At 35.3% G+C, this 20,609-nt stretch overlaps 1 protein-coding gene across 8 annotated transcripts in view; it reads left to right on the forward strand.

The window, feature by feature from the left end:
* NT5C2 (5'-nucleotidase, cytosolic II) overlaps positions 1-20,609 on the forward strand; it is an 87,586-nt gene that overhangs the window by 27,703 nt on the left and 39,274 nt on the right. For 5 of the 8 annotated variants that reach the window (XM_080823436.1, XM_080823437.1, XM_080823435.1 and 2 more), the window contains exon 3: positions 14,989-15,062. In XM_080823436.1, coding sequence (XP_080679562.1) covers positions 14,989-15,062 — 74 coding nt within the window. Of the gene's footprint in view, positions 1-3,498; positions 3,625-10,185; positions 10,396-14,988; positions 15,063-20,609 lie in introns of those variants that run through there. The other 3 variants (XM_080823440.1, XM_080823439.1, XM_080823442.1) reach the window with 3 other exon arrangements.

Consider the following 20,609-nt stretch of genomic DNA (forward strand, 5'->3'; position numbering starts at 1 on the left):
GTGCATATCTCTAATACTATAATTCCACACTACTTTTAAGCTTTGTGAGTGGGTCTACTCCATTAGGCTTCAAACTCCTTAAAATCAAGGACTACCATGTTCATCTTTGTATTATAGGTACCAGGCACATAGAGATTCAGTGAATATTTCTTGACTATGTGAATGGAGTTTGAAAGATCTAATCATCTCAGTGCGTTATCATTTGCAGAGGAAGCTTGTGTAAATGCGTATACCCTTTTGTTCAAGTGAAAATTGTTGTTTTCCTTTGTTTTTGCAAGTAGTAAAGCCTTAAACTAGCCTTAAACTGATAATTACATTTATTTCCACAACACTGAGCCACATGCTGAAAATCCCAGGAAGCCATGGGAAATTGGCAGTTTTCAGGATTAGATTATTCTTCCATATTGTTTGTATTCTTATATTTATGGAATTTGGGTTGAGGAGAGTCTGTGAAAGTCCTTCATTTTCACGTAGAATTTGAGAACGGGGTTTTTAAAAAAATATTTCCCAAGAGGTGAGATAATGCTTGGTGAGATAATGTTTGACAAGCAACCCAGTTGCTTTCCTGTACCCCCACACCTGAAGTTATAATAGTTCTTTGAGTGCTCAAAAATGACAGACAACAACACTACCAGATGTAACCTGTCTTCTGTAGATAAAAAATCTGAGGTTTAGAATAAGTAAGTTATTCAAGGATCCAGAGTCAGAAAGTGGAGAAGCTAGAATTTAAACCTAGTTGATCCAAGGCTCATTCTCCTTCCATTATGCCCAACTGCTTTTCTAAATAAACTGAAAATAATTCTTGGTTGAAATTTATAGCATTAAAAAAAAATCTTAAAAAAAAAAAAAGAAATTTATAGCATTTAATAGGGCTTTATTTAAAAATTTTTTTGTTCAGGTATACTTAACATACAGTGTTATTTTAATTTCAGATATACTGAAATATACTTTCAGTTATTGATGACTACACAAGTTAATAACTAATAGAAACCTTATTAGTAAGATATTTAGGTAGTACTTAAAGAGAGAATTTTTTTAAATTAAAAGTTTTAATTCATGTAGTATTTCTTTAAGGTATGTATATTTTTAATTTGAATCACCAGTAGGAGGATATACTTGTCATTTCAGTGTTCTTGGAGGTTAGCACACTTGTTTATTTCTCCCCTTGTTGCATAATCCCTATACATTATATTAGTCAGGAGGTAGGAATGTTGCACATGTTTTTCTTTAAACGTTCTAACTTGCTCTGATATTTGGAATTAACCTTTAGAATGTTCTGGATTTATCCTGGATATGCCAGAGATCTGTAAATTTCTTTCCACATGAGCTGAAATTTTCAGGCAGTTGAGTAAAATATTTGTGAACACAGATGTTTTCCTTAAAAGCAGTTAATGATCAGAAAAAAAGACCTCATTGTGGAAATACTTTATGTTCATCCTGTAATATGATCGGTATATAAATACTCCCTTTTTTTGTAGTTCACATTGTTCATTTTCTAAGGGAGGAAATAACTAAATTGAGAATTAAAATATAGTATTTATCCTGTTAATTTTTTTTTTCCCCTCCCAGAGTAAACTAAAAATGATTTGGACTGACTAGGGCTGCTCCATTCTGTGAAACTCACATTGTTTGCGTACTATTGGCAGGCCTCATTAGGGGGTAAATTTGCTTTTTCTGTGTGTTTGCCAGTAATGATTCCTGTCTCTTAGGGGAACTTGCCATTTGGATTGTCGCCTTTCTAAACTGGCCAGTCTTAAACATTTCAAACCATTAGTTATTTTTTCTGCCCTCCAGTTTTTTTTCTATTATTCTTAGGTTTTCAAGTATTTAAAGCTGAGGTTATTGGTCACTGAGATATTGCCTGGTTAGGGTTCGGCATTGTGCCCGAATCTGTTGGGCCTCTCAGGGCCCGAGTTCTCTGTGCTTTAACAAATGAGCTACAGTTCTCAAGAGATCAGTGAAGCTTGTTTGTTGATCCTGTATTCTCATCCAGAGGAAGTAGATCTTTGAGAATGTCTAAGGAAGGGTAAGTGAGTTTATTATTCTTTTTCCTTCATTTTTTCCAGCAAAGAGATGTTCTAGTCGTCTGTGAATTGGAAGATTAATAAGCAGTGTTACCAGTCCACCAGGGAAGGTAGAGGGAGAGATTAAGAGAAATTTAGCCAAAAGCTTTGATTGTTAATGTTTTACGTGTAATCTACTGTAAAGTTACTATTTGCTGTTTTTTGAAAGACAGCTTTGGGGATGGATACTCTTTGCAGGAATTTAGTGAGCTTTAAGCATCCCGTTTGTGGTAAATTCATTTTGTTTTTCTGTAGAACGTGTTTATGAAGATTGGAAACAAATAGTGATGTCTTACCAAAGAATTTTACATAGAAATGAGTGAAATTAAAACTCAAAGGCATTTTCAAATAATTTGTACCTTTGGAAAATGGTGTGAAAGACTGAGTGAAACACAACTTGTGATTTTGTTTCTTTCGGGGAAGTGTAAGCAAAAAGTAATTTTGAGTAGAATCCTGTATTCTTTTTACTTTGCAGTATAGAATAGTTTTTTATTAAGGTTTTTATTGTTTCTATATTACTGTCTTTTAAAAAAAATTATTATTGTCTCTTATGCCCAAGTTTGAATTGTTACAGAAATTCTTTTTTTTACCACTAATAGGTGACATGTAAGTTAATGATTGTATAGTAACTATTTCATTCCTAACCTTCAAGCATAACTAGACCTGGTTAGTTTCAGAGAGCCATTCCCTTTGATTAAGTAGTACAGAGATCTCAAAATTTTTTCAGAAGTCAGTAAAATTTTAATTTTTATTTTCTGGAAGCTCTAACTTCTTTTTCTAGTCCTTGGTTCTATTAGAAATTTTGAAATAGTTTCAGAGTCCATTTATTTATTTATAAATTGACATACAAGGTTTTATATGCCCCAAGGGTACAGGTCTGTGACTCTTCAGACTTACACATTTCACAGCGCTTACCATAGCACATACCCCCCTCCCGTGTGTCCATAACCCAGCCACCCTATCCCTACCCACCCCTCGCCCCCCAGCAACCCTCAGTTTGTTTTGTAAGATTGAGTGTCTCAGAGCCACATTTTTAGAATTTATTTTAATCTAATTATTGATTGTGAGGAAAACAAAATTGGCCATTTTCCTGCTATTTTAAATCTCATTATTGAATGAAGAGAACAACCTTGGACATAATAATTCTGTATTATTTTTAAACCTCTCATGATAGCACTAGAATCTTGAGCTTTCTTTAAATGTAAATGTCATGAAAGGGCTGTCTCTTTAGGGTTTGTATGTTTTCTTTTCTTCTGGCACTGGCTATAAACCTGTAGTTGTTGAACAGTTTTTTTCATAAAGGTTATCACACATGCTAGTAATATTTGTCATTCTTGTACACATGATTGTTTATTTTTTAATTTAATTTTTTTATTTTTTAAATTTATTTTTATTTTTACTTATTCATTTGACAGAGAGCCAGTGAGCACAAGCAGGGGAAGTGGCAGAGGGAGAGAGAAAAGCAGCCGCTGAGCAGGGAGCCCAATGTGGGGCTTGATCCCAGGACCCTGGGACCATGACCTGAGCCGAAGGCAACTGCCTAACTGACTGAGCCACCCAGGTGCCCCCACATGATTGTTTATAAAGCTGGTTTGTAGATTTAGGAACTATATTTCTAGGTGCAGTCAAAATTCTTAGAAAGTAATTAATTTTAGAAGGTATTAATTTTTCCCCTGTGGTAAAGTATGTGTTAGAATTGGTTAGTTAGAAAGAGATATGTATAAACCAAAGGCTACTGTAAGGGCTAAGATACTCTTTTAGCTTTATTTTTAGGAGCAACTGGGACAGTTCCCATACTGTCTGAATAGATAAGTGAGCAAGTTAATTTTTTTTTTAAGATTTGCATTTATAATTGCCCATGCATTTATTTTTTGAAAGTAAGCTCTACCCCTACTGTGGGGCTTGAACTCATAACCCTGATCAAGAGTTCCATGCTTCACTGACCAGTCAGGTACCCCTGAGCAAGTTCATTTGAGATGCATGGGTCATATACATGAAGTCAGTTAGATTTCATTTTCCTTTGCTATCTTTAGAAATAAATGGATTCATTTTGTACTTTGTATGAAAAGAATTCTAATATTCACAATTCTTATATGTGTGGTATTTAGACATGTAGATAGTCTTTCATTTGATATCTATGAAATACTTTCCTAATATAATAGGAAAAGTTTGTTATTACAGTTAAACCACCAAAAACTATACTTGAATCTAATGTAAACCAATGGTAATGGTGACAGTGTGGTATTAGTGTAAGGAGAGACATATGTGGATCGTGAAACCTTGTAGTGAATTCACAGACCCACGCATATATATATAGAGTCAGTTGATTTTCAGCAGTGAGGCCAAGGTATTTCAATGGCTGGAACAACTGAACATTCATATAGGAAAAAAATGCACCTCGACCCTTACCTCAAACTCTATATAAAAAATAACACAAATGGATCCTAGAGCTAAATATAAAAGTAAAAAGTAAAGTGTAGGTGAAAATCTTTGTGACCTTGAATTAGCTAAAAATTTCTTAGGTAAAATACATAACATGAAAGTCAGAATTGATCAATTGTGTTTCATCAAAACAACAGCAGCAGTAACAACAAAAGCAAAACAACTCTATTTGAAAGACACCATTAAGAAAATGAAAAGGCAAGCCACAGACTGGAGAATGTATTCTCAGTATATATATATCTAGTAAAGGACTTAAATCCAAAATATATAAAGAATTTGCACAGCATAGTAATAAGACAAACAAACCTAGATTAAAAATGGGCAAAAAGAGGGACACCTGGGTGGCTCAGTGGGTTAGAGCTTCTGCCTTCAGTTCAGGTCATGATGCCAGGGTCCTGGGATCAAGCACCACATCGGGCTCTCCGATCAGCGGGGAGCCTGCTTCTCCCTCTTCCTCTGCCTGCCTCTCTGCCTACTTGTGATCTCTGTCTGTCAAATAAATAAGTAAAATCTTTTAAAAAAAATGGGCAAAAAGGGATGCCTGGGTGGCTCAGTAGTCTAAGCATCTGCCTTCAGCTCAGGTCATGATCCCAGGGTCCTGGGATCAGGTCCTGCATTGGGTTCCTTGTTCGGCTGGGAGCCTGTTTCTTCCTCTGCCTACCAATCCCTCTGCTTGTGCTTTTTCTCTCTCTCTCACAAATAAATAAATAAAATCTTTAAGAAAAAAATGGACAAAAGATTTAAATGGATATTTCACACAGAAAAAGATGGCCAGTAAGCTCTTGGAAAGATGCTCTGCCTCATTCTCATTAGTCATTAGGGAAATAGGAATTAAAACCACAACAAGAGGGGTGCCTGGGTGGCTCAGTGGGTTAAAGCCTCTGCCTTTGGCTCAGGTCGTGATCCCAGGGTCCTGAATCAAGCCCCGCATCAGGCTCTCTGCTCAGCAGGGAGCCTGCTTCCTCCTCTCTCTCTGCCTGCCTCTCTGACTACTTGTGGTCTCTATCTGTCAAATAAATAAATAAATAAATAAGTCTTAAAAAAAAAATAAACAAAACCACAACAAGATACCATTGCAGACCCACTAGAATGACTAAAATTAAAAACACAGACAATATTGAGCTCCTTGTACTTCTGTTGCTGATGAGAATGCAAAAGAGAAAGGAGTTTGGGTAGTACTTTTTTTTTTTTTTAAGATTTTATTTATTTGAGAGAGAGTGTGAACCCCGGGGGCAGAGTGGGGTCAGGGGAGGAGGAGCAAGGGGAAGGAGAGAATCTTAAGCAGGTTCCACACCCAGTGTGGAGCTCCAGACAGGGCTCAGTCTCAGGACCCTGAGATCCTGACTTGAGCTGAAATCAAGTACCTAAGGCTTAACCAACTGTGTGACCAAGGTGCCCATGTTATTGTTTATTCTTATTCAAGGGAAGGTACTTGGGGAAATACAGATGCTTTAGGTTATGAGTTTTATCATTTGCTTTTACTTTAAATTCTAGATTAAAAAAAATTCTTTATTTTAGGGGTGCCTAGGTGGCTCAGTTGGTTAAGCATCTGCCTTCAGCTCAGGTCATGATCCCAGGGTTCTGGGATGGAGCTCCATGTCAGGCTTCCTGCTCAGTGGGGAGCCGGCTTCTCCCTCTTCCTCTGCTGCTCCCCCTGCTTGTGCACAGTCTCTCTCTCAAATAAATAAAATCTTAAAAATATTCCTTTATTTTGTATGTTAGAGAGAGAGTACATGAACCCTGGGGAGAAGGAGAGAGGCATAGAAACTGACTCCCTGCTGAGTGCAGAGCTTGTCTGTCTCAGCGCTGGATCCCAGGATCCCTGGGATCATGACCTGAGCTGAAACTGAGGGGCGGAGGCTTAACCAACTGAGCCACCCAGGGTCCCCTAAATTCTAGATTTTGACCTGTCTTTTCCATTATAGGCATAGTCAGTACAGTTGTTAAGTTGGCCTAATGATGACATTGGATAATCATACTTTCTTTTCACTTTTATTCTGCAAAATTCAGCTTTTGTGTTTTGCTGCATTTTATAAATTATCCTCTATACACTGGTACCATTGGTCTTTACTTTAAAAATTTGAGGAGAGGGGTGCCTGGGTGGCTCAGTTGGTTAGGCTCCAACTCTTGGTTTTGGCTCAGGTTATGGTCTCAGGATCCTGAAATATAGACCCGCATTGCATAGGGCTTGGTGCTCAGCAGGGAGTCTTCTTGTCCGTTCCAGTCCAGTTCTACCTCCCCCTTGAATAAATAAATAAAATCTTTTAAAAAAATTGTGGAGAAAAAATGAAAAAGAACTTATTGGAAAATAGGAAAAAAGAGATTGGAAAAACCTGTATTTAATTAGACCAGGATTCTAGAACAGTAAATTTATATTCAGAGTACTGATACTGTCTTTAATTTCTCTCTTAATTTGTGTATTTTTCATTTGCTGGTCTTTTCTTTTATTCCCTGCCATCCTGTTCTCATTACTGCAGTTCCTTCATTTGGGAAAGAAGGTGAAAGGAATTTTAATGTCTCTTCCTTAAAGTATGCTTTAAAAGCTTGAGTGGAAAGATAGTGTGATCAGTACTTTTAGTATTTTATATACATTTTTAAACACTTAAACATTTCTGAAATTGGGCTGCATCTAGCAGTATACCACCTAGAATTAAGACGAGTTCTTCCAAATAATTGTATTTCTTTTAGTCATCTAGTGGCGATATTAACCATCCTAGTAATGTAAATTCACATCACAAGCCAACTACATGACTCCTCAGATCCTCAAGGGTAGGTTTTTCCCCCTGTCCTCGACCATGTCAGGGCTGAGATGTATAAATTCTGTGTGTTTCTTCTATGTTGCAGATTTATTTATTCTTTTTCTTCATGTTATGGGTAGCCCTGTGAGATTCTAGCTTTATGAGGTCCTAAATATTCTTGGGCATCGCCCCCTTTTAGTGGCATATAATATGGGTGAGTTTGACAAGTGATGGTATCTCAAATTTTAATTGTCTTTTATTTTCTGTGTATGTCATCATAGTCACATCTTTTCACTAGAAGATTTTTATATTGAATATTTGAGAAAAGTGAATATTATAATTAATTCATGTTTTATTTTAGAAATGATAACATGCTTATTGTTCAGACTTTTATTTATTTATTCATTAAAAAATATTTAATTTTTTTTTTTTTTTTTGAGAGAGAAAGAAATCACGAGCTGGGGGAGGGCCAGATGAAGAGGGAGTAGCAAACTCCTCACTGAGCATGGAGCCTGACTCCAGACTCCATGCAGGGGTGGATCTTAGGATCGTGAGATCATGACCTGAGCCGAAGGCCGATGCTTAACCCACTGAGCCACCCAGGTGCCCCTGGTGTTCAGGCTCTAAAAGCACAGGCTGCTGTTCTCTTGGCACAATGTGATAAAATGTATCCCTCCTGAGGGTGTTCTTCAGAGAAAATATTCAGACTTATTAGTAAATTATTGGCTAAAGTTTATGAAAACAAAAACTAATGCTACTTAAATCATTTTTTTCGTTTATAAAATCTAGTCCAGAATGTTTTATTTTGTCTGTAAATCCATGGTATTTGAATTTCAATTTTTAGGAATCCATTTCATAAATTAGAAAGTTTTTACCTATATATTTTTATGTCACCAAGCATACTTTTTCCTGAAGGATAGGGACATAAAGGCAGAATGAGGTCTTGCAATTATGCTCTTTAAATAACAACTTTATAGAAATATAGTTCCCATACCATCCAATTCACTTTTTAAAGTGTCCAATTCAGTGGTTTTAGTATATTCACAGAGTTGTGCAGCCAATACCACTGTTTAATTTTAGAACATTTTCACTACCCCCAAAAGAAACCCAGTACTCAACTAAATGTTGTGTCTGCTCTATACAAGGCCTTATGGTAAGTTTTGGGAAGGCAGTAAATCCTGGCCTCAAAGTTTATAATCCAGTAAAGAATAAAAGAACTACCTGTGTATTTTATGTATGTGACAAAATATGCCACAAGCCAAAATAAAGGATTTTGAATATTCAAACCTCTCAGATGGATCACAACTCTATAATACTCTTTCATTAAGTAGAAAAGTAATCTGAGACCCAGAGGCATCTCTGCCTGTAGTTATGTGGCACAGCCAGAGTGGTTTCTTGAAGAAGTCAGTTGAGATTGCTGTGTCCTGAAAAATTAGAGGTAACTGAGGAGAACATGTCAGGTATAGGGAACAGTGCAAACAAATCCTCAGTGTACCTTTAGGAAGTAGTGAGTAGTTCATTTTGATTATTGGAGCAAAAGGTGCATGATATGGAGCAGTATGAGATAAAACTGATTTTGGAAAGATGGTGAAAAGCTTTGAACTCCTTGAAGATACAAAAACTTGTATAATTTGGGTAGGTAGTGAGGAATGTCTAAAGGTTATTAAGTAGGAGAGTGACATGGTTGGAGCTGGACTTTGGGACGGTTCTTCTCAAACTATCAGTGATGGGGGATCATTTGTTTTGTTTTCATCCCAGTCTTTTCAAATTAATCATTTACAAAATATAGTAAAAATGAATTACTAGGAAAATGAAGAGACCTGTACGTCTCTATATTTTTTTTAAGTTTATTTAATCTCTACACCCAACGTGGGGCTCAAACTTAGGACGCTGAGATCAAGAGTTGCTTGCTCCTTGGACTGAGCCAGCCAGGCACCCCTGCATTTTTTTTTTTTTATTACAGTCAACAAATGTAAAGTTTCACAATTGCTATGAGAGTTTCTAAATACTTGCAATTTCTGTATGTATCATGTTATGGATTTGTAACAACCATTCACAGAACAGTATTGGTCTGTGGACCACACACCACACTTTGAGTAGCAGTACTTCAAAACAATCAGTTTGGCTGTTAGTGCGCAGGCAGAACAATTGGAAGGTGATTGCTGAAGAGTTAATGAGTTAACAAGGACCTGGACAAGTTGGTAGCAGTAAGAATTAAACGGAAGATTTGGTTTCGATAGACATTTGGAAATTTTTTTTTTTTTCAGATTTTATTTATTTATTTGAGAGAGAGTGAGAGAAAGCATGAGCAGAGGGAGGGATAGAGGAAGAAGCAGGCTCCTTGCTCCCCAGGACCCTTGGATCATGCATGACTTGAGCCGAAGGCAGACGCTTGACTGCCTGAGCCACCCAGGCACCCTTGACATTTGGAAATTTAAATGAAGGCAAATGAGATGATGTAGATTTGAGGGAGAGGAAACAATACTCAATTTTAGGGTTGAGTGGTAAAATGAGAGTGCCAAAAGTAGAAATAGAAACTAGTTTGGAGAGAAAGATACTAAATTAGATATTCAACAGAGATCCACATTATGGCATATTTTATTAAGTAAACACACATACATACAAAGAGACATTGTTTGGTTCATAATCTAAATTTGTACTCTCAATATGATCTCGAAAAAGCACTTGTAACTTTTCTTTGATTGCAACAAGCTTTGAGTATATTATTACACAAACCCATAACCAAAACATGCCTAAGAAGATTTTATACTTGCATCTTTAGTCTCATTTGTTGTTGCAGTAACTGTTGCTGGGCTCTTGGCCAGGAAATTGTGACTCTAGGCAGGGGGAGGAGCTAGGGATAAAGTTCACCATCGCCAAAGAAACTCTATTCCAAATGGATTTGTGTGGAGCAACAGTGATATCCAATGACAAGTTAAATTAGACACAGAGGTGTTTTCTCCAACAGTCTCAGAGATACATGCTGTTGAGGGGCTTGGTTCAGACTAAAGCAGTCTTTTTGAAGTGAGGTTAAAGTTACACAGAAGTAAATTATACTAGGAGCTTAAAGAAGAATTTTGTTATGTGACTTCAAGAACTCATTGACTCAGATAGTTTCACACACTGCAGAACGGCAACCAGTGACAGATGAGGTAATGCTGCTTTGAATTACGATTTAAATCTCAAAACCACTAAGTTTGCTACTTACAAAATTCCAAATTTAGTAAATTGCATGTTCATGTGCCTTAAATATGAAGATATTAAATCCCTATTCTTAAAGCACATAGTCTTACTTCTTATGGTTAATATGTATATTTACTTGGATAGAATTTCTTTAAATTTCAAGCCTTACTGTGGTAGGATATGATAGTAAAAGCTGTTATATTTTTCTTTGTCTAAATCTGTGCCTGGTTTTATAGTGCCAGGTTTTATGTGTTGTTTCCTAAAGATTGTTTCTCTTGTTAGTGCTCAAATCTGTATCAGATGCCTTAATATGTAGGAATTTCTGGCTGATAATTGCATTTTAAGGTTGGATGCTTAGGTCACTCATGCTTTTGGAGACTTCGTGCTTTATTAAAAGTAAGTTTTGGAAAGTTAATTTCACAAATGTATTCACATTCTTGAAGTGGAGCTCTATAGTGGAGTGTGTTCCACTGGTTAATAATTTAGAAAAGTGACACAAGTAAATTGGCATTGGCAAAGACAGAGTCAAGGCCCTGGAACCAACAGAAAATTTTGAATTCTCCAAGCAGATACAATCTTTTGTTTTAAATGTATGGTGGGACAGTGAGTCAGTCTTTTAACTGATAGAGTGTCTAATACTCTCTTTTGTTATAACAGTAAAGAATAGTAATTAGTTTGAGGCCAAGAGATTGTTTCTCTTGAAGACTGTATCCTGGAGACATGATATTTCTGGCCCCAGGCTGCCTCTCTCCTGAAGTCAGTGCACGCTTTCAGCCTTTGGATGTTTATTATCTTTGTAAATCTTCGAGTATGTATTATTGCAGTTCTCTCTGATCCAGCCGTTCCCTTTTGTCATTATAGGTTTACTTAATACACTTTAGATATTCGCAAACAAATTAGATTTAGTTGCCTATTGCCCTTCCCTCCCATGTTTTATAGCAAAAATTAGGGAAAGAAGAGATGAAAACATATGTGAGATTTTTCTTGTTTCGTAATAGGAATGAGAAGAGGAGACAGGAGTGGTTGCTTCTTTCTTAAATTCAGAAATTGCTTCTGTGGATGAGGTTACTTATTTTGAATGAAAATGAAAAGATAATATTTAGTTGAAGGTCTTCATAAGACAACATCTTTATTTCCTTAAGTACAGGCTTAATCTTTCTTCTGACCAAGAGAGAAACTGGCAAGCTATCTTGCTGGGTCTGTTGATAGTTTCTTTCAACCTTTAGCACTGATTGATTGATATTAGCAAAGTCTATTTTTTACCCTGTGATTTGAGCTGTGCCTGAAACCAGCTCATATCATTCTATCAGAAACAAAGCTACTTCTTTTATCATATGATCCCAGCATATATCCCTCCTGGGTTGTATCACAAGAATCTTCCCAGTCATTCCTGCCTGAATTCCCATAGAATATTTTAGGCATGTCAGCTGTTTGGGCTCTGATCAAGGATTTGATCCAGTTGGCCTCTAGCCTGAATTGAGAGTGTGTTTGAAAAACATAATCTTCAGTGGCAACATTTGGTTTCCAGAGTTAGAACCATTGCTTTGTGTCTTACCCCTCTTGGCCTTCAAAAGGATTTCCGTAACTGAGAAAAGGTTTGATAGTAAAGTAGATGCTTTTATCAGTAAAAGGAGGGTGAAATTTGATGAAGTGGTAGAAAGATCATGGTGATATATTTGGGTTTGTGGGTGTTTAAAAAGATTTGGGTGGGTGTCACTTACCTTACAGTTCCTTGTATCTTTGAGCTATGCATTAGGCTTCTCTCTCCCTCCCATCCATTAAAAAGGACCTATATCAGGACAACTTAAAATAGGAGACCAACAGGTCTAATTAAGGGAAAAAGGAGTCCCAAGAAAAGGGAAAAGAAAAACACCTATCTGCATAGGAAGCCAAAATCCAAAGGACTGTTGCTACAGTAATTTGAGGGTAAGAAGAATTATAAATATAAATATATATAATATAAAACATAGTTCACCGTTAGTCGGTGGCAAAGCTAATATACAAGACTCAGTGTTACCTCGGTTCTAAATATTGACTTTCATATATAGCTCATCTGTACTTAGTAGATAAACTGGTTAAAGCATAATTGATGTACATAATCCCATTAGAAAAATAAAAGTGTTAATCTACAGTATTATAGAGATAAGGAGCTAAATACCAATACTGGTATTAATTCTCAGGATTTAGTTCTCAGGAACTAAGGGTTTTATAGAGCTAATCTAGTGTGCATAACACACTAAGATAAGTAGTGATTTTCATATTTTTCAGAAGATTAATCATTCTTAATTTAAGGGTCTATTGATTTTAAGCCCTTGATTAAAATATTTCTAAGCAAATACTTGATTTTTGGTCTGCATTTAAAATTGGTGCATATATTCTGAGATGAGAGGAAAAGTTTTCTGTTAAAATTTGAAATAATAAAAAAAATTTTGAAATAGTAAATGAGTTGCTGAAGAGTCATTACCCAGATTAGTGGTTCCCAAACTCCTCAGTATTCCTTCAGTTAAAACGTACAACATTCATCCCTTCGTGTACTGTTGTCCTGATTTATATATAGTAGAAAACATATACAAATTAGGCGTATTTAAATGATGAAGTAAGTATCAGTAAAAGTTCTGATGTCTTCTTTTTGTACCCAGTCACTCCTCTTTGGAGATGAGTGACCTACATCATGAATAGGAGCCCAGCTCAGGCATCTTATTTTTTTAAGAAGAGGGGTGGGGGGGCGCAGAGGGAGAGGTTAGGAGGGAGAGAGAGAATCCCAAGCATGCCCCATGTCCAGCACGGACCCTAATGTGGTACTTGATCTCACAACCCTGAGATCATGACCTGAGACGAAATCAAAAGAGTTGGTCACTTAACTGACTAAGACAACCAGGTACCCCAAAAGGATACTTTTGTTTTCAGAGATGATTAAAACTTACCCCAAAACATCATCATTTGATGATTTACCATTATACATTTAGTTTTCCCTAAATGTATAATGTGTCTTCAAAAGTGATCTTTCTAAAATTTGAATCTGATTATTTCATTTCTTCAAAATCTGATAATTTGTCCTTGCTTGCACAATAAAGCCCAAACTCTAATGTGGCATACAGAGTCTTCATGATTTTAACTCCTACTAACCTTTTTTTTTTTTTTAAAGATTTTATTTATTTATTTGTCAGAGAGAGTGAGCACAGGCAGACAGAGTGGCAGGCAGAGGCAGAGGGAGAAGCAGGCTCCCTGCTGAGCAAGGAGCCTGATGTGGGACTCGATCCCAGCACCCTGGGATCATGACCTGAGCCGAAGGCAGCCGCTTCACCAACTGAGCCACCCAGGCGTCCCCCTACTAACCTTTTTTAGCTCCATAGCTTTTATTGCCCCTTCTCCTTACCCCTACCCTTCTGGAAAACCTCCTTTTGCAGAAACAATCAGAAAAGCAAAACCAAAGAAAACTCCTCAGCTTTAGCTGTAGTAAATGTTTTATAGTTCACTGTAAACCTTGTCCTTGCTTGGTTATTCTGCCTGGATTGCCTTTGTCGCTTTGTCCAATTGGAACACTTTCTACTGATTGCTTAAGATTCAGCTCATACATCTCTTCTAGTCTCTAAGGAAGTGGTATTCTTGCCTCTGTCTTATTTTGTAGCATTTATTGAGTTGTTAAAATTATTCGTGTGTAAGTGTCTCTCCTACTAGGCTGAATTCCTCAAGGACAGAGATTGTAAATTAGAAGTTCCATAAGGGCAGGTGCTCTTGTTCATTGACTGCTGTATCATATACCTCGTTTGGTATATAGTAAGCATTCAGTGTTTGAACAAATCCGTTTATGTTTATGGGTTTAGTATCTGGCATGTTGTAGGCTTTAAATGAACACTGTTTAAATAAATTATAAATGAATGAATGAATGAATGTATTATAAAACCTCAAAAATAAGCTTGTCTTGGGGGTCAGACTTAGAAAAAGAGAGCTAATTCTCTGAAGTCTTTAGCACATGGCACAGTAAGAAAATACATATATTTCCATATAATATCTGATTTCATTTATAAGAAGGACTTGAAGAATTTTAGTTATGAATTTCTTTTAAGATTAAAAAAATAGTTTATTTGTCAGACACAAGCAGAGGGAACAGCAGCCGGAACAGGCAGAGAGAGAAGCAGGCTCCTCGCTGAGCAAGGAGCTTGATGCAGAACTCTATCCCAGGACCCTGGGATCATGACCTGAGCTTAATGACTGAGCCACCCAGCCATTCCTTTCTTAAAAATTTTATTTATTTATGAGAGAACACACAAATAAGAAGAGGGGCAAAGGGAGAGGGAGAAGCAGACTCACTGCTGAGCAGGGAGCCAGAGCCCTGATGCGGGAGTGGGGGCTCCATCCCAGGATCCTGAGATCATGACCTGAGCCTAAGGCAGATGCATAACCAACTGAGCCACCCAGGTGCTCTTGTTATGAATCTTAATATTGGTATTTAAATGAAAAAAATCTAGAAAGATAACCAAATAATTACATTAAACTTAAGAATTTTGGGGGGAATTTGCTTCAGTGTTAATTGAGAGATCATTTTTTGCTTCTTTTTTTAGGGTGTTTGTGAACCGAAGTTTAGCGATGGAAAAAATAAAGTGTTTTGGTTTTGATATGGATTATACACTTGCTGGTGAGTAGCACTTTTTGACTGCTTAAAAACTGCTTTAAGTATAACACAGTGGGTCTACAGGAGGCAATTCAGTAAACATTTATTTAATCCTATATTTAGCTACTAGAAGCTCTTGTTATCAAAGCTCCTTCCATTGATATTTATGAATATTGAAATTACCAGATATCCTTGAGATTTACGTAAGATAGATATGTAGAACAAGTGCTAAATTATTTTAGAGTCCCTAGTAAGAAATAGTATGATGAAATTATACATTAATGTGTATATCAGGGCACTTTTGGCTTTACTCTATAAAACTATTCTTCAACGATGGAGTTTTGTATCTTTTGTTCTACCCAAGGAAAACGTTTTTTTTTTTCCCAAAGGAAAACTTTTTTATCAGTTAAAAATTTTAATGTTATTCTTAAGACAAATGGAATATGTGTTTATTTCCATTGAAATGATTGCAAATACACTATGTAAAGACTTTTTAAAAATTAGAGCTATTTGCTTTGTTCATTATCAGATAGACTTTAAGCACAGCGCATACTGTTTTTCCCTTCCTGTCTCTGAGATACATTTGAAATCATCAATGGATTAGCTAATAGTTGCAAGATCTTTTCAGAACTTATGAAGTTTTTATTAAAAATTCCTTGATTTTGATGTGAAAATGTCACTTAAGTAGTAGAGATGAAGGACTGAGTTGAGTACATGTGTATATATGTATGTGCATGCATGTGTGTATTGTCATGACACTTGAAAAAATCTTTCAGAAATTTTCTCTAAAAAAATACTGTCTTTACACAAAAATGTTAAAATGTATAAATTCACTTATGTTCAGAAACCTCTTATAACAGTATTAGAAAACTGAGACCCGTCTCAAATTAGATCTCAATTTGATGTTCAATTTAGGCTAATATAATAATATGCATCATAACATATAAATGTATTATAAATGTATGTAAATATGTATTGTAATAGAATAATGCAAAAATGAACACATGCAGTTTATAGGTCATTGTCACATAGTTGTGGCCATGTTATGTACCAAACAAGTTATATATTAAAAATATAACTGACTTGGTTTGCATTTCCCTTTCTTTCCTCCATACTCTTTGTTGTTTATTTCATTTTTCTATTGCCTTAAAGTTGTTTTTGTTGCATTTTTATTCTTATATATTTTTCTAATTGGACACAGACACTTTTAGGACCACTTCTCAGAAAGGAAGTTGGAAGTACTGTACTTTCTCAGGGTAGATCTTTCCAGATTGGGAGAAAATCCTACAGTCTCTCTCATTTGTAGAATTTTACCTCTCCAGTGAAAGGAATGGTAAGATAATTCAGCTGAAAGAGATACTACCTAAAGCAGAAACAGAAGTTAATGGAAAGAAAAAGTGACAGGTTTTTTTCCCCTTGGTTGTTAAGACAATCTCATTGTATTGAGGTAGTTGTTAGTATTTACTGAAAACCTGTGGTGTTCAGGCACATTTTGTTACTGAGCATTGAGATAACCACATGTTCCTACAGAACAATGAAAAAATGAATTCTCTTGTTTAATGAGAAAGTCACTGAAAAAAGTCTCTAAACTTTAAAGATACCTTATGATTGCTTCTTTTCACTTTTTTGTTTTTTAAATCCCACTTCATATTTTAATGCTTATTACTCTTAGTGAAGATACTAATATACTTTGCTTATATATAAATAATTATTAACATTTATTAAGTGCTTATTATGTGCAAAGGAAGTCCTGTTCTAATAACAGATTATCTCATTTAAAACATGGATTATCTCATTCATGCCACTTATTTAATATTTACAAAAACTCTGTGAGGCAGATATTATTGTGGTCTTCATTTTACAGATAATGCTAGGACACTAAGAACTTTGTCCAAGGGTGTTTAGCTTTGATATAGCTGAACTGAGATTCAAATCTAAGTATGCATTTATATGTGTATGTGAGTGTATGCACACCTGTATATATTTTATATATATATATATAGAAATTATATCACACCATAAACTGTCATTGTTCAAAATGATAATTTAAACTTACCATAATATAATATATATTATAATATATAAACTTACCATAATATAATATAATATAAACTTAACTTAAACTTACTATAATATAATATATCATATATATTATATAATATGCATATAATATAATATATCATATATAATATATATTATATATTATATCTATATATTATATATATGATATATTATATCATATTATATTATGGTAAGTTTAAGTTAAGTTTATATTATACTATGGTAAGTTTATATATTATATTATAATATATATTATATTATGGTAAGTTTAAATTATCATAATATATATCATATTATATTATGGTAAGCTTACCATAATATATTATGATATATATTATATTATGGTAAGTTTAAATTACCATTTTGAACAATGACAGTTTATAGTGTGGTATAATTTCAAAGTACTGAGCTCCCTTCCTTAAACAACTAACCAGGACTTAAGCACTCAAAAGGGTAATGCCCTTTAAAGGAGTCCCCCTTTAGAGACTATACATTATTTCCATAAATAGTGTTGGTTGATAAACATTGTTAGTCTTCTTATGGTACTACCTTCGCTTCGTAAAGCATAGGGATACAAGTTTATTGGCTTATACTCTCTCCTGTTTCCCAGAATAGTATTCATTAAATTTATCTGAGAATAACTTTTGTTATTTAAAAAACAAACCACACCCATGAAGTGCTAAGGACTTTTCATCAGAAAATGTGCCATGAAGTACAGAGACAAGATTAAAAAGTGTTTTTTGAAAGCTTGAGTATTTGGAATAAACATCCCTGGAATAAATGTAATAGCGTCACAGGATAAGCTCTTGGAAAGAGTCTGTATTTGTTCTGAAGCCTCATGTGAGACATTGTCTTCTCTGCAGTCATGACACCTTGGTACATCATTTCCTGATAGCAATTTATGTATCATTTGCAGCTTTTTTTTGCTTGCCTGTCTCCACATTGGCCTGTGAGTTCTTCAAGAGCAAGGACTTTCTTTTTCACTTTTATATCCTATGTGTTGCCTGAAGCCTGGCATGTAGTAGGTGCTCAGTAAATATATATTGAATGAACAGTTTGGGTACCCAAGTTTTAATAAATCAGTGTAAGAATTAATCACTATACTTTATTAAAATAAAAACTTAGATGAATTAGTTAAAAACTGTAAGAAGAATAAAGACTTTAATGTGAGACCTGAAACCATAAAAATCTTAGAAGAGAGCAGAGGCAGTAGTTTCTTTGACATCAGTCATAACACCTTTTTTCTAGATAGGTCCCCTGAGGCAAGGGAAACAAAAGCAAATAGACTACAGAAACTACATTAAAATAAACTTAACGCACAGTGGAGAAAACAGTCAACAAAACTAAAAGACAATCTACTAAGTGGGAGAAGGTATTTGCAAATGACATCCAAGAAAGGGTTAGTATCTAAAATACATAAAGAATTTCTAAAACTCAATAATCTTATTAAAAATGGGGAGAACAGCCATTTCTCCAAAGTAGACAAAAGATGGCCAACAGACACTTGAAAAGATACTCAACATCACTCATCATCAAGGAAATGCAAATAAAATTACTATGAGGTATCGCTTCATGCCTGTCAGAATGGCTAAAATCAAAAACACAGACACAACAGGTGTTGGCGAGGATGTGGAGAGAAAGGATCAATGGGGTCAATGCAGACTGGTGTAGGCAGTGTAGAAAACAGTATGGAGCTTTCTCAAAAAATTAAAAATGGAACTACCCTATGATAGGAATTGCATTACTGGGTATTTACCCAAAGACTACAAAAACACTAATTCAAAGGGATACTTGCGCCCCTGTGTTTATAGCAGCATTGTTTATGATAGCCAAATTAGAGAAGCAGCCTGACTGTCCATTGATTGATGACTGGATAAAGAACATGTGATACACATACACATACATACACACAATGGAATATTATCCAGTCATAAAAAAGAATGAAATCTTGCCATTTGTAGTGAAAGGGTGGAGCTTGAGAGTACCATGCTAAGTGAAATAAGTCAGAAAAAGACAAATACCATATGATTTCACTCATGTGGAATTTAAGAAACAAATGAGCAAAGGGGAAAAAAAGGAGAAAGGGAGAGAGAGAAACCAAAAAACAGACTCTTAACTATAGAGAACAAACTGCTGGTTACCAGAGGGGAGGTGGGTGAAGGAATGTAAAATAGGGGGTGGGGATTCAGGATTACACTTATTGTGATGAGCATCAGGTCATTAAAAACTTAAAAATTAATTAAAAACTATTTAAAAAAAGAATTGCTGTATTTGACTTTGGCTGGTATAAAATATGTACTGTTCAAGTGAAATACTTCAAAATATGAACTTATTTTTTAAATTTTAATAAACTTTATTGAGGAGTAAGTTACATACAATAAAACATGCATTTTAAGTATATAGTTAGTTAGACAAAATGTATACACATGTGTAACTACCACCACAATTAAGATAAGGAATATCTGGGGCACCTGGGTGGCTCAGTGGGTTAAGCCTCTGCCTTCAGCTCAGGTCATGATCTCAGAGTCCTGGGATCAAGCTCTGCATCAGGCTCTCTGCTGGGCCCCCGTGCGTCTGTCTCCCCCCCCCCCCCACCTTTACTTGTGATCTCTCTCTGTCTCTGTCAAATAAATAAATAAAATCTTAAAAAAAAAAAAAGTTAAGGAATATTTACATCACTCCAAAAAGTTCCCTCATTGCTTCTTTGAAGTCGGTTCTCCCTTTTACTCCATCTTTGCCTCAGGGCTTTTTGTCACTGTGGATTAGTATAGTATGCCCTTTTCAGAATTTCATATAAATGGAATCATCCAGTATGTACTCTTGTGTTTGGCCTCTTTTGCTCAGCGTAATGTTTTTGTGATTCGTTGATGTTGTTGTGTCTGTCAATAAATAGTTCATTCATTTTTTTTTACCCCTATCATTTTTAAACTCTAAAAAGTGATGAAATAATTTTAGACCTATGAAAGAGCTGCAAAAATAATATTTGGCCTTTATTCCCTTCTAATGGTGACCTTGTACCTGACTGTAGTTGACCACAGTACAACTATAAGAACTAAGAAATTAACATTAGTGTAGTACTACTAACTTAACTACAGACGTTCTTTAGTTTTTACAAATTTTCCCACTAAAGTTCTTAATTCCAATCTGGGATCCCACATTGCATTTAGTTGTCATATTTCCTTAGTGTCTTCCGTAACAGTCCTGTCTTTTCATTGCTTTGACACTTTTGAAGAGTACTAGTTAGATATTTTTGTAAGCTCTTCCACAATTTGGATTTGTCTGATATTTTTTCACATGATTGAAGTTTTATGCATATTTGTGAAGAACACTACGGAGATGGTGTACTCTTCTCAGAGCATAATACCAGAAGTACATAATGTTGGTAAGTCTTATTACTAGTGATGTTAACTGGTCAGCATTATACAATTACACATTTTTCTTTAAACTATACTTTTTTTGGAGGGGGGAGTCAAGTAGTAGTCCATTGTATGGGTACAGGTTTTTCTTCCC

This window comes from Martes martes (assembly GCF_963455335.1).
Source record: "Martes martes genome assembly, chromosome: 14".
Classification (NCBI taxonomy): Eukaryota; Metazoa; Chordata; class Mammalia; order Carnivora; family Mustelidae; genus Martes; species Martes martes.